Here is a 25,510-nt window from a genome sequence, read left to right as displayed (position 1 = left end):
TTTATGTATTAGAAAGATTTGTTAATAAACGATCATTAATTCTCTTAAGACTATTAATCATCCATAATTATTAGGAATCCATTCTGAGCAATATGAGATGGAGATAAATCCCAAAATAAGGTTAACTAAAAGTCAGTATTTTACTTAACCTTCTTCTCTTTCAGGGATAAGAGTATGTATGTCTTTTAATGGAAAATGATTCATCTTATTTCTGTTTTTCCAAACTTGAAATCTAAGTGTTCCCGATTGTACTATGTACATTCCATGTAGTCAAACCATAATAAACTTCTTTTAAATTATACCACCAAGGGCTGGGAAGGTGGCTCAGTGGTAGAGCCTTGCATGCCTGAGGCCCTGGGTTCGATTCCTCAACACCACATAACCAAAAAGAAAAAAGCTGGAAGTGGCACTGTGGTTCAAGTGGTAGAGTGTTAGCCTTGAGCTGAAGGGCTGAAGGACAGCGCCCAGGCCCAGAGTTCAGGCCCCATGACTGGACCAAAAATAAAAATAAATTATACCACCAAAATTAAAAAGATCTCATTACAATGTATACTGTCACCACCACTTAATAGGTAGTCTTTTCTCATTTTTCATGACAAAATTGAGCCTCAGGGCTTAGGTCATTAATAGAGCTGGGATATCTAGCTCAGGCTATCATGGTACTAACCCCAAACTTTTTTTTTTTTTTTTTTTGGTACTGGACAGGGGCTTGGTGCTGGCCTTGGGGCTTGAACTCAGGGCCTGGACACTGTCCCTGAACTTTTTGCTCAAAACTACCACTCTACCAATGTGAGCTCCACTTTTAACTTATTTGGTAGTTAATTGGAGATAAGAGTCTCATGGATTTCAAACTGCGATTCTCAGATCTTAGCTTCCTAAATAGTTAGGATTGCAGATGTTAGCCACTGATGCCTGGCAACCCAGGCTTTTAGCCACTACTACATATTGCTACTTTCCAGGTACATTCTCTTAAAGTCTCATCAAGCTCTAGAATTACAGATTTTAAAATATCTGGGTTGCCGGGCCCAGTGGCTCACGCCTGTAAACCTAGCTACTCAGGAGACTGAGCTCTGAGAATCGAGGTTCAAAGCCAGCCCAGGCAGGAGATTCCATGAGACTCTTACCTCCAGTAAACCACTAGAAAACCGGAAGTGGCACTGTGGCTCAGGTGGTAGAGCACTTGAGCTGAAGAGCGAAAGGACAGTGCCCAGGCCCAGAGTTCAAGCCCTATAACCAGCAATAAAAAGAAAAATCTGGGTTAGCCTTTAGAATACATTTAACATTTTCATCTCAAATCTTGCTGATTAGGAAGTTTACCTTGAAATTAGTTTTAATCCTCTGTACTTAAGGCTCAGATGAGTCCTGTGTATTGCAGGCAGCTATGTTACAGTAAGATGTTTTGTATTTCAAACTGCTTCTCTTCCCTATCCTTCCTGGTTTTTTTACAGTTACCTATACTACAGAAACATGGAATAACCCATATAATTTGCATTCGACAAAATATTGAAGCAAACTTTATTAAACCAAACTTTCAACAGTTATTTAGGTAAGAATTTTTTATATGGCTTATAAAAATCTTAAGGATAGAAAATACATAATGTAGTTTTATATTGTTTGGCTTTTTTCTTTGTTTTGAGGTACAGGGGATCAAACCCAGGGCCTCATGCATGTTAGTACATGTAGAACCTTGCTAGCACTATAATACATTTATATTTTAAGTTTATACAATTGGAATTTTTTCTGTATATACCTATTTTGTAAGGATGGGTCATATAGTACAAAATTTTATTTAAAATAAAATCTATTTTAAAATATTTAAATAATGCTTATGATGCAAATTTCTTTTGTTTGTTGTGTGTTTGTTTGTTTTTGGTACTGAGAATCAAACCCAGGACATTGCACTTGCTAGGCAAGCACTTTGCCACTGAGCTACACATAATGCAAATTTCTAGAGGGTAAAAGAGTATATACTAAGAAGGAAAAGGGATGAAAGGGAATAAGCCACTTGGCTACAGCTCAGTTTCTGAGTATCTACCCTAAGACAAAGGAAAGGCACAGAAGCCAGCAAGCAGGCTGGCTAGGGTTAGCTTAAGTCCCTACCCAAGGAAAGGGTGCAGAAGTAAGTGAACCAGCTTGCTAAAGCTGTAAACCCATCGCCCTATTCTGCATTGTACATGTACACACAAGTAACAATTTCTCACCCCTCAGTCTCCTAATAATGCATTAATTAAATTGGAAGCCAACGTAGAAAAGAGAAAAAACTCTGAACATCCAGAGTTACTATTGGCTTCTCTGAGGAGGGCAAAGCACAGAGGTCCCAGATACACTCCTCCCCCAAGCTATCTTATAGTCCTGGAACTGCCCTACTTAACCCAAGCAGACTAGCCTAGTGCCTTTGGATTGGTACTGTTTCACCTAGCAGCTGCCCCTGAGCTAGAGCCTAAACTGAACCAAGCAAGGCCCACCACACCAAAGCTGCAGCTGGGCAGTCCATGGCTCTGAGGGGATGTGTGAGTAAACACAAGACCGGACTGTAACCTCTGTGTCGTCAATTAAAGTTAAAACATTAAGTACAGAGAATAAGTAGGTAATGTGAGAAGCTGCAAGGGAGACACACAAGGTTACCTGTAAAGACAAGATCATAAACATCTGATTTCTCAACAAAAACCTTGAAAGCAAAGGAGGTGTATAGAGTGATGCATTTCAAATGCCAAAAAAAAAAGAAATAATTGCCAAGCTATATTACTATGCCTAGCAAAGCTATCATTTATAAATGGAGAAGAAAATAAGAACCTTCCATGATAAGCAAAACTACAGTGATTGGTGACTATTAAACCAGCATTGCAGAAGAGAGTCATCAAGGAATCTTACACAGAGAAGAGGAGAAAAATTTAACCATAATATAGGAAAAAGTGAATCTCACTAGAGGACTAAACAAATGAGGAGTAGGGAAGAATCAGATACTACCAAACAACAAAAAGTCATAATTACTACATACCTTTCAATATTAACGTTGAATGTTTATACATTTATATATGTACTATTTAATACATAGTATATATGTACATATTGTATGTATAAGTATATATGTGTGTATACATGTATCTTCAGGTCCATGAATGTCTTTTAGATCTAGCTCCCACATATTAGTGAAAACGCTTTGATTTTTATACTTCATTTGCTTCTTAGTATGATGCTGTGTACTAACACCCATTTTCCTGCAGATGATATGAGTTCATTTTCCTTTATGCCTGTGTATTAGTCCGGTGAAAGTTAGAGAGAGAGAGAGAGCACACGTGTACACAGCATCTTTAATGAAATGGATAAAAATTGAAATCATTTTCTCTAGTCAGGAATGAACCAAAGACCTCCCCCACTCTTCCCTCTCTTCCTTTGTCATACTAGAATTCCTACCTAGTAATAACATAAAGAGATAGAAATAAAAGGGGATTCATAAAGAAAGGGGTGAAGGCAAATTATTCCTGTTTTCAGATGATACAATCCTTGATCTTATACTTAAAAGACCCTCAAGATTCAACAACAACAACAAAAAACCCTCCTAGATCAGATAAACACTTTCAACAGCATAAGATACAAAATCAGCATACACATGAGCCAGACACCAGTGGCTTATGCCTGTAATTCTAGCTACTCAGGAGTTTAAGATCTGAGGATTGAAGTTAGAAGCCTTCTAGGCAAGAAAGTCCATGAGACACATCTCCAATTAAGGACCAGAAAGCCAGAATTTAAGCTATTGCTCAAATGGTAGAGCACTAGCCTTGAGCAAAAAAGCTCAGAGATGAAGACTATAAAACCTTGAAAGAAATTGAAGACACCAGAAGTTGAAAAAGACCTCTTGTGTATGAACTGTCAGAACTAATATCATGAAAATGATTATACTACCAAAAAACAGCCTTCAGATTGAATGTAATACCCATCAAAATCCTAGTATTTAAAAAATTGTAAAATGTCATGGAGGCATAAAAAACCACAAATAGCAAAAGTAATCCTGGTGCAAAAAGAGCTGGAGAAACCACCAGAATTACAGTACTGTACTTCAAATTACACTGTTGAGCCACAGTGACAACAGGATGGCAGTGGCACAGGAACAGACAAAATGAAAACTGAGCCAGAAGGAAAGACCCAGAAATGAAACTGCATAGCTGCAGCTACCTGATAGGAGACAAAGGAGCCAAAACTAGAAAAAAGACAGCCTATTCAATGACAAGTGCAAGAAGCCTGGAACTGCAGCCTTACCTTTCACCTTGTAAAACTTCAACTCCATGTGGAGAAAGATCCTAATCTAAGACCTAAAAGATATATGGGAAATCTCAGCAAAAACTTTGAAAGACTTAGGTATGGATAATTTTTGTTTATTTGTTACTTTTTTGGTCGATCGTGGGGCCTGAACTGTGGGCCTGGGTGCTTTCCCTCACCTCTTCAGCTCAATGCTAGCACTCTACCATTTGAGCTACAGTGCCACTTCTGTTTTTTTTTTTTTTCTCCTGCTTATGTGGTGCTGAGGAATCAAACCCAGGGCCTTATGCATGTGAGGCAAGCACTATCACTGAGCTACCTTCCCAGCCCTGGGTAGTTATTTTTTGAATGGGACTCCATTTGCCTAGGAAATAAGGGCAAGAACTCACAAGTGGATTAAATTAAAAAGTTTATGCACATCAAAAGAAACAATTACCAGAATCAAGAAATAACCCATAAAACAGCAGAAAGTCTTTGACACTATTCAACAGATAAGGGATTATACACAGCCCCCAAAATTAAACAGCAGAACAAATAATCTGATTAATAAATGGGCAAATAATTGAACAAATGCTCTCAGAAGAAATACAAGGGCTTATGCATGGGGAAATGTTTTGACATCTCTAGTTACAATGTAAATGCAAATCAAGCCATCACTGAGGTTCTGTCTCACTCCAGTCAGAACGTTAGTTATCAGGAAAAGAAAGAAATGCTAGAGAAAATGGGGATGGCTAGGAAGGTGGAGCAGAGACTCTCACGCTCTGGGAATGTAGACTAGTGCAACCACCATGGAAATGTATGGTGTTTCCTCAAAAAAACCCACTAAAACTAGGTAGAGAAGTCCATGAGACTTAACTCCAATTAACCAGCAAAAGGCTAGAAATGGAGCTGTGTTCCAGTTGTAAGGTGCCAGTCTTGAGCAAAAAAGCTAAGGAACAGTACCCAGGTCCTGAGTTCAAATTATATCATTTGTAGAAAAATAGATGGACCTATAGGTCATATTAAGCTGGATGAGCCAAGCTTAAAAAGCCAAATATCTGATGTTCTCACTCATTTGTGAAACGTAGACCCAAAATGGCAGTGATGGTGATGGTGGGACATGAATATATGGATTTGGTGAGAGAGTAAGCACAACATGAGGAAACCTACCACACACTTCACAAAAGGGAGGAGAGAAGGAAGGAATGAAAGTACAATGCAGAGGTGAACTTACTCAAAGTACGTTGTATATATGGAATTGTCACAGTGAAACTCCTGTTATTAATGTATGCTGATTCAAAGGTAAAATTGAAAAATAATAGGCATCTACTGTTACTTCATTGAATATCTTGTCAGAGTTCCTGTGACATTTAGAAACATGTTCCTATAGATAAACTTTATTTTATCTTTTAGTAGTTTTACAAAGGAGTTGCCATTCAACAAAGGAGTTTATAAATGCAGTGCCTCTTGATCAGTGTTACCCTTTCAATAGTCTCCCAACTCACCCCTCCCTTTTCTTAATTTCAATATATCCATATTGAATTTTTTCTTTTTTTTTGCCACTTAATAAACTGGCTTAGTATATGGTGCATCTTGATCTGTCAAGAATTCCTTGTATTGGGGCTGGGAAGGTGGCTCAGTGGTAGAGCGCTTGCCTTGCATACCAGAGGCCCTGGGTTCGATTCCTCAGCACCACATAAGCAAAAATAAAGAAAGAAAGAAAGAATTCCTTGTATGTACCACAAAATTAAGAAAAATAGGGGCTGGGAAGTTGGCTCAGTGGTAGAGCGCTTGCCTTGCATGCCTGAGGCCCTGAGTTCGATTCCTCAGCACCACATAAGCAAAAAGAAAAAAGCCGGAAGTGGTGCTGTGGCTCAAGTGGTGGAGCGCTAGCCTTGAGCTGAAGAGCTGAGGGATAGCGCCCAGGCCCATACTTCAGGCCCCCATGACCGGACCCAGAAAAAAAAAAAATTAAGAAAAATAAGGGAAGTGAGGGGATGGATCAAAGGTGGGTGAAAATGTTGAAGGGATGACACAGACCAACATAAACTATAAACTTCATTTTTACAATGGCTTTTTTTTTTTTTTTTTTGGTACGGTCGTGGGGCCTGAATTCTGGGCCTGGGCGCTGTCCCTCCGCTCTTCAGCTCAAGGCTAGCACTCTACCACTTGAGCTACAGTGCCACTTCTGGCTTTTTCTGCTTATGTGGTGCTGAAGAATTGAACCCAGGGCCTCAGGCATGCAAGGCAAGCGCTCTACCACTGAGCCACCTTCCCAGCCCACAATGGCTTTTTTTTTTTTTTTTTTTAACCAGTCATGGTGCCTGAACTCGGCCTGAGCACTGTCCCTCAGCTCTTCAGCTCAAGGCTAGCGCTCTACCACTTGAGTCACAGAACCACTTCCAGCCTTTTCTGCTTATGTGGTGCTGCGGAATCTAACCCAGGGCCTCATGCATGCAAGGCAAGCACTCTACCACTGAGCCACCTTCCCAGTTTTTTTTCTTTTGAGAAAACTATGAAGCCATTGTATTAGTAAGAAAGTTTATTCACATGTGTTTGTGTGTTTGTGTGTGTGTGTGTTGTAATGACTTCTTTACATGACATTTAATCCATTTGAATATACTGATAGGATAAATTTGTAGAAGTAGAATTGCTGGTTATAAGAATGTGAGCATTTTCACTCTCTTTGTAGTTAATTTTTCAGCCAAAATCTTATGTTTTTGCCCGACCTGCTATCCTAGACTGCTATCCTAGGTGCCTGGATTAACAGGCACTCACCATCATGTCACTGTTATTGATTGAGAGAGATATGGTCTTGTTCCCTTTTTGCCAGGACTGGAACCATGATACTCTTGATTTCTACTATCCAAGTAGCTAGGATTACAGTCTTAAGCCCCTGTACACAGCCTTAAGAGGTTTTTGTTGTTGTTTTCTGCCAGAATTGAATTCAAGTCCTTGTGTTTGATCATCCCTGGCACTCTGCCAGGAGCTATACCTCAAGTCTGGCTTTCACTGGTTAATTGGACATAGAATCTCTTGGACTTTTCTGCGTAGGCTGGCTTCAAACAGATCCTCTAGGTCTCAGCCTTTTAAACAGTTAGGATTATAGGAGCTACCACCTGTGTCCAGCTTTGCCTTAAGCTTTGATATCGTCCAGTGTGTTGTGTCAGTTTACCTTTCCTACTACAAAGCATATGAGAGGGCCTATTCTAGTTTTCTTTCTCTGCAGGACAGAATGACAGTTTAGTTTTCCTTGTCTCACAGAGTAAAAATGGTGTCTTGCATGCGTAGTTTTGACTTTCTCATTTACTTTCTTGTAATGCGGTTGAGCTTCTAATCGTTTTAACAGTCTTTGAAGTTTTTAATTATTTTAGAAGGAATATATTATATATATATTATACAAAGGTAAGTGGGCATATAAGCCATCCACTTCTCTCGGGAAGCAGCTACTATTAATGTTTTCTAGAGATATCCTGTATCTACGTCTCTTAATATTAATTGCTCTGCTTTTTTTTTTTTTTTCTTCCAGTCCTGGGGCTTGAACTCAGGGCCTGGTCACTGTCCAAAAATACAACGTAACCATGAAAAAGAATGAGAGAATGAGATATATCTATATGTTGATTTGGCATGGTTTCCATGATTATTACATGTATAACTTTTATGCTATGTCATCCCTAGGAGTTTACAGTTTTGCTGTTTGTTTTTTGGGACTGGCCTCAAATTTGAGCAATATTCCTGCTTCAGCCTCCAAACTACTCTGGAGAATACTACTAGAATCCTCATGTACCAGCACACTAAACTATACTGGTAGAATTTGTTTTTAATTGAAAAAATCTGCTTGTCTTTAGTGTTTAATTTTTAGGCATGCAGTAATGTATGCAGACTTACTGCAATATATTGGTGTTGGTAGTATTGATAAGGAGGTCTAAGTCGTGTGTGTGTGTGTGTGTGTATTGATAAGGAGGTCTAAGTCGTGTGTGTGTGTGTGTGTGTGTGTGTGTGTGTGTGTGTGTGTGTGTGTGTGTGTGTGTGTGTGTGTGTGTGTGTGTGTGTGTGTGTGTGTGTGTGTGTGTGTGTGTCCTGTATAGATCTATTGGAAGGGGTCACAAGATCACTTAGAGAATAGCCATCTGAACTTATGGAAGTTGCTAGAAACAGAAAAAGAAGACTTAAGAATCACAGGCACATTTTTGTCTTTATTTTCTAGGATCTCATCGACAGTTTCTCTATTGCTTATAGTAACCATTTTAACCATGTGGATTTTTTTTTTGGGGGGGGTCTGGTTGTGGGACCTGAACTCTGGGCCTGCGCGCTGTCCCTCAGCTCTTCAGCTCAAGGTTAGCGCTCTACCACTTGAGCCACAGCACCACTTCCGGCTTTTTGCTTTTTGCTTATGTGGTGGAATTGAACCCAGGGCCTCAGGCATGCCAGGCAAGCGCTCTACCACTGAGCCACCTTCCCAGCCCCACAATGTGGATTTTTTATACCAAAATATCAAATTTTTGTGTGCTTACTTACTATGCCCTCAAACAATACAAAATCTGTGACCTAGTTCTTGAAATTTCATTCTTTGAAAATCATTTTGCATTCTTTTCATGGTTACCAAGAAATATTCAAAGTTAATTCTTCTATGCATAACAGTATGCTTATCATGAATTGTTTTATTTTCAGATATTTAGTCTTGGATATTGCAGATAATCCAGTTGAAAATATAATACGCTTTTTCCCTATGGTAAGTATTGCTATTTTAATATTTAAATTTGTTGATAATTTGAATCTCTTAATTGTGGCTGTATTATTGCTGAAAATTGTGGGATTTTTTTTTTAAAGGAAATGGATTGTTTAGGGAAACTTTAAAAGTAAATTATAGTTCCTATAAGCTTGTACTAGTTATATTTATGGAATTTTGATGTGCTTGGGTTTTTGTTTTATTTTTATTTTATTTTTATTTTTATTTTGTCAGTCATGGGGCCTGAACTCTGGGCCTGGGTGCTGTCCCTCAGCTCTTCAGCTCAAGGCTAGCACTCTACTACCACTTGAGCCTCAGCCCCACTTCCGGCTTTTTCTGCTTATGTGGTGCTGAGGAATCAAACCCAGGGCCTCATGCATGCAAGGCAAGCACTCTACCACTGAGCCACCTTCCCAGCCCCTTGTTTTATTTTTTTGAGGTAAGTTCTCATTGTGTAGTCCTAGCAGATTTTGAATTTATGATTGTCTTGCCCTGATCCTCCCAGGTCAGCACCTAGGATTATAGATGTGTGGCTCTATAACAAGCATAATATTGCAGAATCAAGATAAATAATTTTTTATCTAAAGTAGCATTAAATTATTTTTCATTAATTTTGTTTCACTGTGACTTATTTGTGTTAATCTATATATATTGTTTTAACACATTGTCTTTGACCTTCAGACTAAAGAATTTATTGATGGGAGCTTACAAAATGGAGGTGAGTTGTGTTTCTTTTTTCTTTTTTTGTTTTTGGTTGGTTGTGGGTCTTGAATTATGGCTTGGGCGCTATCCCTGTGCTTTTCTGCTCAAGGCTAGTTCTCTATCATTTTGAGCCACAGTACCACTTCCAGTTTTCTGGTGGTTAATTGGAGATAAGAGTCTCATGGACTTTCCTGCCCCGGCTGGCTTTGAACCGTGATCTCCAGATCTCAGCCTCCTGAGAAGCTAGGAGTAAAGGTGTGAGCCACCAGTACCTGGCTAGTGTGTTTTTTATTTAACTAATAGTTAATTTTAGGTTTTTATTTTTCTTTATTTTCTTTATATATAAATGGGGTTTTTGTTTGTTTTGTTTGTGCTGGTAATGGGACGGATTTGAACTCTGGGCCTTATATTCTTTCTTGACATTTTTACTCAAGGCTGGCATTCTACCACTTGAGCCATGCCTCCATTTCTGGCTTTTTACTGGTTAATTGTAGATAAAAGTCTGGACTTTTCTGCTTGGACTAGCTTGGAATCTGGTCTCAGCCTCCTAGGTAACTAGGATTATAAGTATAAGCCACTGTACTGGGCTATAAATTATTTAGAAATTTTTTAAAAATGTATTGTTACTATAGAGGTGATATACAGAAGGGCTACATTTACATGCATCAGGTAATAACAGCATTTCCTTTCACACAGTGTGGTCTGTTTCCTCATTTTCTCCCATTCCCATCTCCACCCACAAGTTGCATAATTAATTTTGATCAACGTCCAGTGCATTTCCACTGCTGCACTTTTTCATCCCTGTTCCTCGGGTTCTGTGCCCTCCCCCCGGCCCTCCCACAGATATGCACATACATACACTATATGTAAGATAAAGGATATGGAATCATCAGAAAGAAAAAACAAATTTAAGAAAAGTCCCTTGTTTCCATATCTTTGGAGTTCATTCCAGCATGTATATTATTTTATATACATATGAAGAGTCATTTGGGTATTGTACCTTTGTGATTCTCTCTTAAGACTTTAGATCTAATGTCTGCATATCAGAGAGAACATGCGCCATTCATCTCTCTAATCTTGGCTTACCTCATTTGTTCTAGTTAAATCTATTTCCCTGCAAATGACATTATTTTGTTCTTTCTAATGGCTGTGTAAAATTACATTGTATATACATTCCACATTTTTTGGATCTACTCATCTATTGTAGTGTTCTGGGTTGTTTCCAGATTTTGGCTATGGTGAATAGTGCAGCAATGAACATGGATGTGCAGATGCCCTTATCATATCTTGGTTCATGCTGATCAGGGTAGATATCTAGGAGTGGTATGGGTGGGTTGTAGGGAAGGGGAAGGTCTGTGTTTAATTGTGTATGTGTGTGTGTGTGTGTCTGTGTCTGTCTGTCGGTTGTGGGACTTGAACTAAGGGCCAGAGTGCTGTCTCTGAGTGCTCAAGGCTAGCACTGAACCACTTGAGTTTATGTGGTGCTGAGGAATCAAATCCAGGCCTCAGGCATGCAAGGCAAGTGCTCCACCACTGAGCCAACTTCCCAGCCCTTATAGTAACTTTTTAAGTTGATGTTTATCCTATATGCTGTATATGGACATTGTAAGTTAAAGTAGACTACACTCAAATTTGTATTTTCCAAACTTTTTGTTTCATTTGGATATACTCTTTAAATTGCTCCCTAGAGCAAATTTTAAATTCTCTGTAAAAATTTCTTCAAAACTCTAGGATGTATAAAATCAAACATTTGAAAATTATTAAATGGCATGTATATGATTTACTATGGTTGATAAATTGTTTCAGTTGCTAACTCATGTGTTTGTCTCTGAGAATAAGTATTTGTTTTTTTCAGGTAAAGTTCTTGTTCATGGAAATGCAGGGATCTCCAGAAGGTAAGAAGTTAAAGATGGTATTTGTTTCCTTCAAATTAATGAGTGCATTTTCTAAATTTTTTGTCTTGTCTTCAGTGCTGCCTTTGTTATTGCATACATTATGGAAACATTTGGAATGAAGTACAGGTAAGAAAGTACACTCAAACCTAACCACAGTTTAGATTGCCATGAAAACAAACCTTACAGAAATGGGAGTTTAAAGTTAATATTCCTTATTATTTTATGTAGACATACTTCATTAGATAAGTCCTTACATCCCATGGTTAATCTCTTAACCTAATTTATCTTCCTATTGTATAGATTTTTTTAGGCTAATTTTTTTTGTGGTTTCTAAAACTAGTGTTAACTGTTGGTATTTTAAGAAGCCAAGGTAACATAGAGCTGAAATAACCCATAGAAAATTACTTATTTGCTACTAGGAAACTGGTTAGTCTCAGTTTAAAATTCTTGGACATAAATAATGTTAACTTTGTTTTAAGTCTAATTTTATCAAGTCTTTAACTCCCATTTCCTGAATGAGAAGCGGGAAATGGTTTTCTCTCTTCTCTTTACTTACCTTGCTCTTGAGCCATCTAGCTTGAGTATGCTTTTTTTTTTTTAACAGTGTACTGTCTATACCTCTCTATGAAATGCCTTGCTTTGCCACTTTTGAAATAAAAATAGGGCTGGGAAGGTGACTCAGTAGTAGAGTGCTTGCCTTGCATGCATGAGGCCCTGGGTTTGATTCCTCAGCATCACATAAGCAAAAAGAAGAAAGCCGGAAGTGGCGCTGTGGCTCAAGTGGTAGAGCGCTAGCCTTGAGCTGAAGAGCTGAGGGACAGCACCCAGGCCCAGAGTTCAGGCCCCACGACCGGACCAATAAATAAATAAATAAATAAATAAATAAATAAATAAATAAATAAATAAATAAATAAATAAGTCTAATATATGCTGAATATGGTAGTAGTACATATCTTTAATCCCAGCACTCAGGAGGCTGAGGATTTTTTAGTTTTAAGGCCAGCAGTGGTATATAATGAGACAGTGTTAAAGAAAGGCTAATTTATTATATTTTCCATTTTTATATATTATATTTACCTATTAATAGTTCAGTGGAAAATGTCCTAGGATTTGTCTGTTCCATTTATTTACAGTTGTAACTACTCTGACCAAAATCATTGTCTTTAAGCATAGTACATATATTTTTAGAAAGGACAGAGGGCTTATCACCAAAAAACAAGTATATAGTATTAACTTTCTCTTACCGTAAAAATTAGGAATCCTGTCATCATTAACAAATAGAAAAGTTGACCTTTTTTTTTTTTTTTTTTTTGGTCAGTCGTGGGGCTTGGGCACTGTCCTTGCGCTCTTCAGCTCAAGGCAAGCGCTCTACTGCTTGAGCCACAGCGCCACTTCCAAAAGTTGACTTTAAAATATCAATTAAAGGAATTAATAAATATGTTTTAATTAAAGAGATTTTATATGCACAGAAGTATTTTGCAATATATATATACTGATAAATTGCATATATGTTTATATGTACAAGTTGCATATACATATGTATACACATACGTATATACATATATGTGTGTGCATGCAAATTTTACATGTATACATTTTTTTTCTAACATTCTCTAGTAAGAATCTTGTCAGTGATACTAATAGTGAAAGTAACCTTTGATTCTCTTGTGCTGGGTACTCTACTCTTTCTCTAACTAAATGGTAATACTTTGGGCATGTACTATATGACTGGTATGCTACATGCACAAAGTGATTTTACATTCATTATCTTCCATCTTCACTGTAGTTCTCCAAAATAAGAGAAAAAATTAAAGTTTAGAGAAATTGGCCAAATTCCCTTTGAAGACACAGTTGGGATTAGAACATGCAGAAGGATTACAATATTTAATCTGTCCCCTTATGTAGGGTTAAGCTCAATGATTGTTTACCTACTTTAGGATAAATTTTTAGGTAACTTCCTACTTTAAATAAATTCTGGAAAACTTTTTGAAATTGAAATCTTTTGAAATAATTTGTCATAACTTTTTTTTCCAGAGATGCTTTTGCTTATGTCCAAGAAAGAAGATTTTGTATTAATCCTAATGCTGGATTTGTCCATCAACTTCAGGTAATTTAACTTTTTTTTCCATTTTCTCTTTAAGGTAATCAAAATTGTAAGATAGTCCAGGCACAGGTGGCTTATACCTGTAATCCTGCCTACTCAGGAGGCTGAGGTCTGAGGATCAAGGTTGAAAGCTATTCCAGGCAGGAAAGTCCATCAGACTTATCTGCAATTAACTACCAGAAAACCGGAAGTGGCTCTGTGGCTCAAAGTGGTAGATTGCTAGCCTTGAGAAAAAGAGCTCAGAGACAGTGCACAAGCCCTGAGTTCAAGCCCACGGCAGACAAAAAAAAAAGTAAGATAGTTAAAATCTTTTGTCCATACAGCTTAGTATATAATTTACTCTGTAAAAACTTAATGTTTAAAAATACTAATTTGATGGGACTGGGAAGGTGGCTCAGTGGTAGAGTGCTTGCCTTGCATGCATGAGGCCCTGGGTTCGATTCCTCAGCACCACATAAGCCAAAAAAAGTAGAAGTGGCGCTGTGACTCAAGTGGTAGAGCGCTAGCCTTGAGCTGAAGAGCTGAGGGACAGCACCCAGGCCCAGAGTTCAGGCCCCACGACTGGCAAAAAAAAAAAAAAAAATTAATTTGATGATTTAAGCTTATATCTGTTTAATATATTTTTTAAGTTGCTGTTACCAAGAAAAGGGAGTAGAGAAGTACAACCTTCCTAACTAATTTTGTTTTAGATGCATTTCCAAACATGTTCTTTGCTTGAGTTGCTATTTTGGCCAGTATTAACATCATTTCTTTAACAGTATATTTATCCCATTGATACACTTTCATCCTTCATTTATTTTGTATAATTGTTTCTTATTTATTTGCATCCTTTTTTTAAAAAACCTCGATATAGAGTAGAGGTTTTTTCCTTCTTATTGTATACTTATTTTTTACAGCGTGGGGGCTGAATCCAAAGCCTCACATTGGACAAACACTGTTGCATTGAGCTACATACCAGCTAGATGTAGCTTTAAGTAGTATTAGCCCATGTAAAATTATTTTATATTACCTCCTATATTTCTCATAATTGTATTTTCTACATTTTTATATTTAGGTGTCAGTTAAAATATTTGCATTTTATTCTAATTTATGGTGCTGTGGCTCAAGTGGAAGAGCGCTCTCCTTGAGCTGAAGAGCACAGAGACCTCGCCCAAACCCAGAGTTCAAGCCCACGACCAACAAAAAAAAAAAACTTCTGCTGTACATTATATCGTCTATAAATCCATGCATATATTTTTCTAATGCCCCTTTATTTGAAGGACAGTTGGCTAGATAAAAGCTTTCAGTATTTTCTCCTTTATAGCTTTGCATGTCTACCTGATACATTCTATAGAATGCTGTTCCAGAGAACTCTGATGGCAGACTAATTTATAAATTTTTCCTCCATAAAAAACTTGATTAGTCAGGCATTGGTGACTCATGCCTGTAATCCTGGCTACTCAGGAGGCTGAGATCTGAGGATTGCAGTTCAAAGCCAGCCTGGGCAGGAAACTCCATGAGACTCTTATCTCCAATAAACTGGAAGTAGTGCTGTGGCTCAAGTGGTAGAGAGCTCGCCTTGAGCTGAAGAGCTGAGGGATAGCGCCCAGGTCCAGAATTCAAGCCCTACGACCGACAAATAAAAAGAAAGAAAAAACTTGATTATTACAGGGAGGGTGATGTTTAGATGTATATCAAAATATCTTAGGAATATAGGTCAGTGATAGAGTATTTGCTTATCAAGGGTATAGGTTTAATCCCCCACACTGTCAAAAAATAGATTGATGATCAGAAGTTAGTTGTTTTTGCTGTGGTAGCGGTTTTGAATCTTCGTATGACTTGTTCCTTGCAGATTGTAGGCTTTCCTTATTTCAGAGAAAGTTTCTTCTATTATGTATTTGGATTTTTTTTTTTTTTTGGTTTTTGCATTGTACTTCACTTGATCTTTCTCCTCAGGCCTGTAATTTGTTTGTTTTTTCTTTTTCATATATCTGATTTTCTCTTTATTCTCAACTTGGTTCTTTTCTTTTTTTATGCTCAAATTTTCTGCCTTCTATATCCCATGCTGTGTTTACTTACTTGTTTCTTGAGATGAGAACTTGATGTGTTGCACAAGGTGCCCTCAAACTCCCGGACTCAGTCTGCTTCTTTCTCCCAAGTAGCTAGAACTGCAGGCATGCCCTACTCCCTATATTTGAAATACTAACTTGGGTCCATTCTAAATACAGGCACAGAATGAAACGGACAAAAGTCCCTGACCTCTTGGTGTTAAATTCTGACAAACAAAAAAATATTAAGTAATATGTTCAAGAAAGAAAGGAGGATGGGACAAGAAGTTTTTATTACTTTGGTTGTGGGGCTTGAATTCAGGGTCTAGGTGCTGTCCTTGAGCTCATTTGCTCAAGGCTAGTGCTCTACCACTTTGAATCATAGTGCCACTTCTGGTTTTCTGGTGGTTTATTGGAGATAAGTGTCTCATAGACTTTGCTGCCTGGGTTGGCTTTGAACCGCAATCCTCAGATCTCAGCTTCTTTTGAATAGCTAGGATTATAGGCGTAAGCAACTGGCACATGGCAAGAATTATTTTTTTTTTTATTGTGAATATACCGTACAAAGAGGTTACAATTACATGGGCAAGATAATGAGTACATTTCCTATCAAGCATTGTAGCCTCCTCTGTTTCCCCTTCCCATCCCATCTTACCCCGCCCCCCCCCCCCACCTGGCCCTCCTCCCCTCCTCTATCAAAGTTGTAAAGTTGGTTTTCTACGTAACGACTTGTACGTCTCATTGTTGCAATGGGTCCACCTGTATCCCTATTTAAACGATTTGTTTTTTTTTCCCTTCCCCTCCACAAATTATACCAACATCAAATACAATGAAAGCAGGGGTTATACCGTGGGGGAGGCACATACAAAGCAAGAACTATTATTTTTTTTAAGTGTACTAGAGGGGCTTGAACTTAGATTCTCACACTTGCTTGGCTTGCTTACCCTTAATCATGGCTAGTGCTCTACTGCTTGAGCTACATCTCCAGCCTAGCTTTTTGCTGGCTAATTGGAGGAGTGTCACACTTTTCTGCTGGGGCTGACATCAAACTGATCCTCTAGAGATCTTAGCTTTCTCAGTATCTACTATTATAAATGTGAGCCACTGGTACTCTGCAAGAATTAAAAATTTTAAAGGGTAATAAGTAAAGCCTTACTGAGAAAGTGGTATCTAAACAAAGAAAAAGTCATGTACAGATTGAGCAAGAAGGTTTCTAGATGAAGGTCATACCTGGTGGCAGTATTTAGCCACGGGGTAAGTGTGAGTGAGGGCTTTCAGTTCATATCTCCAATTCACTGGGAGAAAAAGGGGGTAGTGATTTCTTGCCAACGAACATGAGATTGTTGGTATTCTTGACAAAATTCTGAGGTAAATAGGGAGGATAAGCATAATTGCAGGCTGTTCAAGGAAAAATGGGAAAAGGAATCTTAACCACATACACTTTGTTTGCCTTAAAGGAGAAAACATAAAAGAGTGACTGGTGAGTTAGGGTTTTGGTTTCTAAGATAGGAGAAACTATTAACATCTGTATGCTGATTGGGATAATCCAGGGCAAAGGGAAAAATAAATATTTTGCTAGAATTGTTGGGTATGGTCTTTTTTTTGTTTTCCATTTCATTGTTGGGCTCAAACATCTGTTGTCATATCTCTTCCTAGGAGTCCTTTTATCTCTTTTTGAACGCATTTTTAGAAATGTCATTTTCCAAAGTCAACTTGGGCTGTCACAGGAAAATAAGATAGGCTTTATCTCATAGTATCTGAGGCCAAGAAATCCAAAATCAAATGTGCTGGTTAAAATTGCTCATATACTTCTCACGTATAACCAAGTGTAGGAATTAATAAGTTAGCTTTTACTCTTTTTTTTTTTGCCAGTCTTGGCTACCACTCTACCACTTGAACCACAGTGCCACTCTCACTTTTTCATGTGGTACTGATGAATTGAACCTAGAGCTTCATGCATGCAAGGCAAGCACTGTACCACTAAGCCACCTTCCAAACCATAGCCTTTAATTTTAACTGACCAAGATCAGGTAACTGTTAACAAGTAACTTCTCTGCCTAAAATAGCTGTGGAAGCAGGCATCTTCTGTGTACAGGTGAGTATGGAGACAGTGTCTCATTATGTATTCTAAGCTGTCCTAGGACACACAATTCCAGCCTCTCAAGCACCTGAATACTGAGATTACAGATGATACCACAATGCCAGACCAAAATTACTATGAAATATAGTATACATACAGGAAATGAATAAAATACAAATAAGCACTCGTAGCCATTTCTAAGTCAAGAAATTATTCACCTGGACTTCAGAAGCCTCTTAATGGCCTTTCCATGTACAACTCTCCTTTTCCCTTTGAAGATATCTACTATCTTGACCTATTTTGTTAATCAGTTCCTTATTTTTCTCTTCCCCCTGTTCAGAAGTATTGATGTCTGCTACTTTCCTCAAATGTCCTTGTTTTCATAAAGGGCAGAGGAACAGAATGCCTTTAACTCTTCTGGATAAAGGGATTATTGTTATTCTCCTAGGGCAAGAGTTACTGTTTCTGAGGAACTAGAAAAAAAAACATATACTTATATATTAAAAGACTTAATGATTTTTAAAGTATTACACTGAGTTTTATTCTTACAACCTTTTAATGATACTGCCAGTTTAAAGTTTTTGTGTCTTTCCATGTCCATGTGTGTATCTGTCCATGCTGGGGCTTGAATTCAGGACCTGGACACTGTCCCTTAGCTTTCTATTGGACTAGCACTCTACCATTAGAGCAACAGCTTCACTCACATATTTTTGTTAGTTAATTGGAGATAAAAGTCTCAGGGATTTAAGTTAAGTCCTAAGTCTAAGCCTGGGTATGCTCAAGATTTTCATCATCCTCTAAGTGCTAGGATTTTTGTTGTTCTTAAGATAAATTAGAGACTTCTGTAGCTAATGCTACAGTTGTGGAAGACATACTGACTGGCAGTTAAATGTACAATACTACTTGTGTGAACTTGATTTATACTTCTCAGTAGCTGATGATTATGAGATAAGAATTTCAAACCTGGGGGGCTGGGAAGGTTGCTCAGTGGTAGAGCGCTTGCCTTGCATGCATGAGGTCCTGGGTTCAATTCCTCAGCACCACATAAGCAGAAGAAAGCCGGAAGTGGCGCTATGGCTCAAGAGGAAGAGCATTAGTCTTGAGCTGAAGAGCTGAGGGACAGCGCCCAGGCCCAGAGTTCAGGCCCTATGACCAGACCCCCCCCCCCCAAAAAAAAAAAAAAAGAATTTCAAACCTGTATTTCTCTTGCAATGTAGAGGCAGTTTATTATAAACTAAGAATATCAGTACTGTGCATATTAATCACTGTTTAGAGTATCCAGGAATGTAAATGTGTAAGTTAATTTAAGTCTTTTTCTAGGAATATGAAGCCATCTACTTAGCAAAATTAACAATACAAATGATGTCACCACTCCAGATAGAAAGGTCCTTGTCTGTTCATTCTGGCAACACAGGTATGGGTTTTTGTTTTGGGGGTAAGTTGGGGAGAGAGAGAATTTTTTTTAAGTGGAAAAAAAGCATCCAATTGTTATGCAAATTATACTAAACAACTTATTTAGGCCATTTTGTTGTGGCTATCAAATTAACACAGATAATTTTTAAATGATTACTTTATAATATGACTTAGAGTGAGCTGTGTGAACAGTGCTGCATGGTCAATTAGAGTATTTTGACTGGAAGATCAGATATCTGTTTCAGTTAGTTTTAAATCTCTTAAATAATACAACTGTTGTCCTATTAAAATGAGTCCGGGTAACTAAGTTATTTTATAAAATGTAACTAATAAAAACTTGTTTCAAGTTTAAAATAGCAACATGAGCTACCTCAGTTTTCCTCTGCCTACCAGTATTGATCTCTACTGTTTTCTTTTTTTTTTTTTTTTTTGGGTCTGGTCGTGGGGCCTGAACTCTGGGCCTGGGCACTGTCCCTTAGCTCTTCAGCTCAAGGCTAGCACTCTACTACTTGAGCCACAGTGCCACTTTCAGCTTATTTCTTTTTGCTTATGTGGTGCTGAGGAATCGAACCCAGAGCCTCAGGCATGCGAGGCAAGTGCTCTACCACTGAGCCACCTTCCCAGCCCTGATCTCTACTGTTTTTGAAGCACCTGAAATCCCTTTTTCTAAGATAACCATCCAAGCAACTTCTCTAAAGGACATGCTTCTCCTCATCACCTTCCCCATAGCTGGGATCAAAGGGATAAGCCACTGTATCCTGATCTCCAGACTTTGTTTTGTTTTGTTTTGTTTTTGTTGGTCATGGGGCTTGAACTCTGGGCCGGGGTGCTGTCCCTCTGCTCTTAAGCTCAAGGTGAGCACGCTACCACTTGAGCCACAGCACCACTTCTGGTTTTCTGGTGGTTTATTGGAGATAAGAGTCTCACAGACTTTCCTGCCTGGGCTGGCTTTAAACCGTGATCCTCAGATCTCAGCTTCCTGAGTAGCCAGGATTATAGGCGTGAGCCACTGGAGCCCCGCTCAGACTTACTTTTATAAACATATTTGTAATGAATGACATTTTTGGTTTGCCAGTGCTTTTGCTGACTTAATTCCTTCAGAAGGTAACATAACCATGGTAGTAAAGGTTGTGACTTTTCCATGTGTCTGTTCTAATTTCATCTGCAATTTAGAAAACTGAACTACTGATGGCATTCCTGTGTTTATTTTTCTCACTTGAAGTGAAAAGTATGTGTCAATACTGGGGCTTGAACTCAGCCTGTGCACTGAGTTTTCTCACCTAAAAATGAGAAAAGTAGACATAATCTTCCTTTTCTTGAAAATGTTACTTCAGGAGAAAGTGATTCATTCATTCTTCCAATCTGTGATTCAGAGTTCCTGTAGAACTGCAGTAATTCATCCATATTCAATCACAGGACCCTCGTAGGCTGGATGTTTTCTCCTGCCTTACTTCCTTATATCCTTATTTTATTAATCATATAGTGAGATATTAGGAGCATACTAGAATCTATGAATGAAGTATTAGTAGGATTTAGCACAGATCTTAAGTCTTGACAGTTTGACTGTACCCCAAAGTGTGTGTTGTGTGTGTGTGTGTGTGTGTCTGTCTGTCTGTCTGTCTCTGTCTCTGTCTGTCTGTCTGTCTGTCAATCGTGGGGCTTGAACTCTGGGCCTGGGCATTCTCTCTCAGCTCTTCAGCTCAAGGCTAGTGCTCTACTCCTTGAGCCATATTGCCACTTCCTGTGGGAAGTTTTTATATGAGCAGATTTGGGGTATAAAGAGAAGATAAAAGGAGCCAGTGGCTCACACCTATAATCCTAGCTACTCAGGAGGCTGAGATCTAAGGATTGCGGTTCAAAGCCAGCCCAGGCAGGAAAGTCCCTGAGACTCCTATCTCCAATTAACCACAAGAAAACTGGAAGCTGAAGAGCTGAGCGACAGGGCCTAGGCCCTGAGTTCAGGCCACATGACTGACCTAAAAAAAAAAAAAAAGTATGTTCTAAATCACATCTTATGTTGCCTGATAAGCCTCAAGTTGGTTGGCAATCAAACTTTATGAACCATTTCCTATTTCTAAAGTTCTATTCTGACACTTTTTAAATTACTGTTTATTATAATGCTTGAGACTTTACTTAATTCCCAGGAGGAAATATGTATACTGTCATTAAAGATTTACTATAAATTCAACCATGGAAGTTATCATAGTATATATACATAGTATCATACTTTGAAAAACAAAAATTTTAGTGGCTGTGATAATCTGTGTTTATATAAGCTCTCACTTTACATTATATTCACTCAATAACTAGGCAGCTTGAAGAGAACACATGAAGAAGATGATGATTTTGGAAATATGCAAGTGGCAACTGCACAGAACGGCTGACTCAAGGAGTATTATAAAAGAGGATAATTTCTATTGGGAAAGAAAGGAGAAAATACCAGGAAAAAATAATGTAAAAATGGGAAAAACGCAAGTAGTTTCTTTTCAATTATATGTTGCTTCCAGACATGTTTCTCTGCAACTTGTTGAGCAACGTTTTAAGAAGATGTTGGACTTCTGCAATAGATAGCACTGAGATATTGGACTTCTGCAATAGATAGCACTGATGGTTTTCCTTTTTTTAAAAACACTTTACAGTTTTATTATAAACCAAGAATTTTGGACTCACAAAGAGGTATTATTGCAATAATGCACTTTTCATACTTGAAATTTATTTGTATGATACAAAGTTATTACTTTAAACAAAATGCAAGTTAGGGGGATTCGCTTTGAATTTGGGTAATTTATAACATTTCCTAATGTTTGCTAAAAGTTCGTTTTGTGTTCTATATATTACATTTAAAAATAATTTTACAGTTCAATTTTATGATGAAGCCTCTAACAGAAACATTAAACTGCAGGAATCTGCCACATTTTTGGTATAATTCAATAACCTAATTAGCATTTTATTTAAATTTTTGATCCCCTATTAATCTATAAATCATGACAACCAGCTATCCTTACTTTACTAACTTAATCTAATTAATGCTTCCATTCTAATACCTTCTTAATTTGTTTATAGGGAAAGGTTTAATTTACCAAAAAAAGATGTTTTGCTTTATTGTACCAGATGTTCAGAAACAATGATAGTGTTAGATTTTTCAAATGATTTCCCTTTTAGCTTTTTTTCTTAAAGCCAAATGTTGCATTTATTCTTTTCAGAGTTGCCTAGCCCTTTTTAACTTTCTAAAATGGTTCTAAATAGAATATAAGAAACTAATGTAGCACTATTTTTTTCTAAATGAACCCCCCCCAAAAAAGTGCCTTTCATCATTAAAAAAAATTAAATGTTCATGTGACCTCTAACTAGTATAACAGTAAAACATTCTTAATATTTTTCTGTAATTTTTTAAACCATAAATTAAACTGAATGTGTAAGGCTTGAAGAAGCACTACTAAATTATTTGGAATATGGGACATTTATGTTGTCTTAATTGTTCTGTGAAGTTTTAGCTCAGACTGGCAAGGTTTTCTTTGAAGATGCATTTATTGGGGAAAGTGACTTGTAAGTCTTGTGTATTTTCAAAAAGAATTTTAATTAGTTCTTTACAGTGAGTTAATCCAAATTCCTCCTGTAATTTGCATTAACAGTCACTTTATGGGTCTTTGGTTCTCTACTTTTATTTATATTGTATAAAAGTTAATTCTAAGAAAAACATTTTTGCTATTTTAGGGGGAGAAAGTTTTTAACTTTTTGTAGTTGATGACATTAGGGTAGCACAAACTCCTTTGTATCTATCTCACTTTTTCTCAGTCCTCTCTTGAGGTGCTTTACTGATGGGAATATTGCATTCCCCTAGTACCCAGAGGCACTGTGCAAAGTAACTTACTACACTAAGTTACTTGCTTTGTGTTCCTCCTTTTGATGTAAAAATACAGATAAATCTCTATTATCCAGCATAGGGAAAATAATTAGAATTATTCTGTTAAGAGTTAATTCCTGTTGGCCCTTCTGTATTCCTCTTCTGATTTCCTCTCAACTACCCTGAAAACAGCATTTTATTAATCCCTCTGAGGGATTGTACAATTGTACAGTAGTGTACAATTAGGTCATTTGGTGTAATCTAATGGAGTCAGGTTGCATTAGGTGTTCAAAACTTCTACTTGGTGAAGAAATGGTGTCTTTCCTGTATATATTTCACATTGGACAGGCAGGAAAGATCTCTTGCAATCAAATCATAATCTATGATGCTTTATTCAGCAGAAGCTCTACTTAAAATATTTTAAGAGTAAATTTGTCTTAAAAATGAGGCATTTGAGGTTTTGAAAAATTAGTTTCATAAAAATATACATCCTTGCTAAAGTAATCTGACCAAAATGACAGATTCAGCTGTTAATAATTTTTATCTGGTAACTTTCCACTCTTTCTAAATACTATTTTTGTTCTCAAAGTACCTGTGTAGGAAGACAGGCTCTCTGAAACACTAGGACTGCCAATCTCAAAAAGGGACTACCACCCACCCATATTGAGCACAATATTAATGTGGACAAAGCAAGGTTTACTATTCTTTCATAAAAGAACACGTAGTTTTTCTTTGGTTGTTTGTATTTGCTGTTCAACTAGATGATCTGGTAGCTCTTATTTTTTGTTCTGTTTGGTTCTATTTCTGTGATGCTTTTCAGTTATGTTTTGTGATAGTCAACTGAGAAACTTAGCCAATCATGATTTATATTCTAGAGGATCTGAATAATGTATGAATAATCACCCAATTTTAACATTAAATAGTAATCTGAGCACAGAATTTAGAGTGAAATTAACATCGACATAGGGAAAGTGCATTACTGTCCACTTTGAAAGTATGAAAATATTAAAAATTTTCAAGCTGGAATGTCAGTATTCTCATCCTCTAATTTCATATAATTGGTTCATGTTAATTTCTTCAGGTTTTTAAACAATACTTAATTTTTATCTACTGTATGGTGGAAATGTTAAAAAAAAAGTGTAATATATTTTGCTACCAACTCTTAACCACATAACTTTTAGAAAAATATTCATTCTGGAGGAATTTTATGCTTAATCTGAGTTTAGAGGAATTATCAGAAAATGTTAAGCATGTCCTTTGTAAAAAGAAAAAAATACATATATCTATCTCTATATATAAGGTTCCTAATTGTCTTATTACCATGGTAATTCCAGTGATTTAGAAGTATTTAATGGCAATCTTGAATTGTAAAGTTGAGGTGTATATATCAGGATCTCAACCTGATGTAAAGTAAATGAGCAGTTACCTGGCAGGTTTTTTTTTTAATTGGTTTAAACCATAAACCTGTAACAAACAGTTTCACTTCAATATTAGTTATCTTTGTTTATAATGATCCAATAAGGAAATGATAGGAAGTAGTTGAGATTTACTAGAGAATTTATTTTTTATTGATTTAGAAAAACTAGTTTCTAGGGTCTTTGAGTGCTGGATTTTTTTTTTTTTTTTTTTTTTTGTCTTTCCCATCCATGGCAGCTAAAAAAAGTGTATCACTCTCAAAATATTCAGGTTTACATGTTAAGCTCTCTCTCACAGGGAGCCACCATACCTCACAGTTCAAAGTGTATTCTATAAATCAGTAACATTGTACTGACATGTAATTGCAGTTTACTATGCAGCAAAATAATTCAAGAAGAAAAATAACGTACAGTGTCTATTTACCTTGTATAGGCAATTGCTTACGTTACTCTGCTTTTAACATTGTACTTCAGTAAAATGTATGTATAGGAATGTAACAGTGCAACATGCTGCTAGCCTAGGCACAAAGTATTAAAATTATTTTGTGAAGATTGGTGGTTGTATTAAAAACTGTTGTGCCATTATACCTCAAAAAGCTCATTCCTACTGCTATGTCTCAAAACTTGTTTATCTTCTGGGCAGAAGTAATTTGGTATTCACTTTTATAGATTAAAAAGGGTAGATGAACATTCAGTACTGAGAAAGTTAAGTTTATCCTCCAAAATACAAGAATTACTGTTTTTCTTACTGACACAATTGTTATATATTAAACTTTATATATAATTGTTTCCCCCAGGAAAGATTTCAGAGAGAATCTTAATACAACTAAACGGGATTTGTTGAAATGCCAATCTTTGTTTTATGGTTCTAGGGCTTGAACTAAGTGCTTGGGCACTGTCCCTGAACTTTTTTGCTCAAGGCTAGCACCCTACACTTCAGCCACAACTGAATTTTTTAGGGTGGTTGATTGGAGATAGTCTTATGGGCTTTCCTGCCCAGGCTGGCTTCAAACCATGATTCTTAGATCTTAGCCTCCTGAGTAGGTGTGAGTCACTGGCACCTGG

At 37.2% G+C, this 25,510-nt stretch overlaps 1 protein-coding gene across 1 annotated transcript in view; it reads left to right on the top strand.

Annotated features, from left to right (window-relative positions):
• Styx (serine/threonine/tyrosine interacting protein) overlaps window positions 1-24,995 on the top strand; it is a 34,296-nt gene extending 9,301 nt beyond the window's left edge. Inside the window, exons 4-11 of the mRNA XM_070033231.1 lie at window positions 1,449-1,546; window positions 8,908-8,968; window positions 9,647-9,683; window positions 11,523-11,562; window positions 11,638-11,688; window positions 13,597-13,669; window positions 19,094-19,187; window positions 21,497-24,995. Of these exons, the coding sequence (XP_069889332.1) occupies window positions 1,449-1,546; window positions 8,908-8,968; window positions 9,647-9,683; window positions 11,523-11,562; window positions 11,638-11,688; window positions 13,597-13,669; window positions 19,094-19,187; window positions 21,497-21,570 (528 nt within the window). The 3' untranslated portion in view covers window positions 21,571-24,995. The remainder of the gene's footprint in view (window positions 1-1,448; window positions 1,547-8,907; window positions 8,969-9,646; window positions 9,684-11,522; window positions 11,563-11,637; window positions 11,689-13,596; window positions 13,670-19,093; window positions 19,188-21,496) is intronic.
• The last annotated feature ends 515 nt before the right edge of the window (window positions 24,996-25,510 follow it).

Source organism: Dipodomys merriami, unplaced genomic scaffold (assembly GCF_024711535.1).
Source record: "Dipodomys merriami isolate MVZ:Mamm:240054 unplaced genomic scaffold, mDipMer1.0.p SCAF_1, whole genome shotgun sequence".
NCBI lineage: Eukaryota > Metazoa > Chordata > Mammalia > Rodentia > Heteromyidae > Dipodomys > Dipodomys merriami.
The sequence above is the reverse complement of the archived record's forward strand: the minus strand, read 5'-3'. Positions and strand labels throughout refer to the sequence as shown.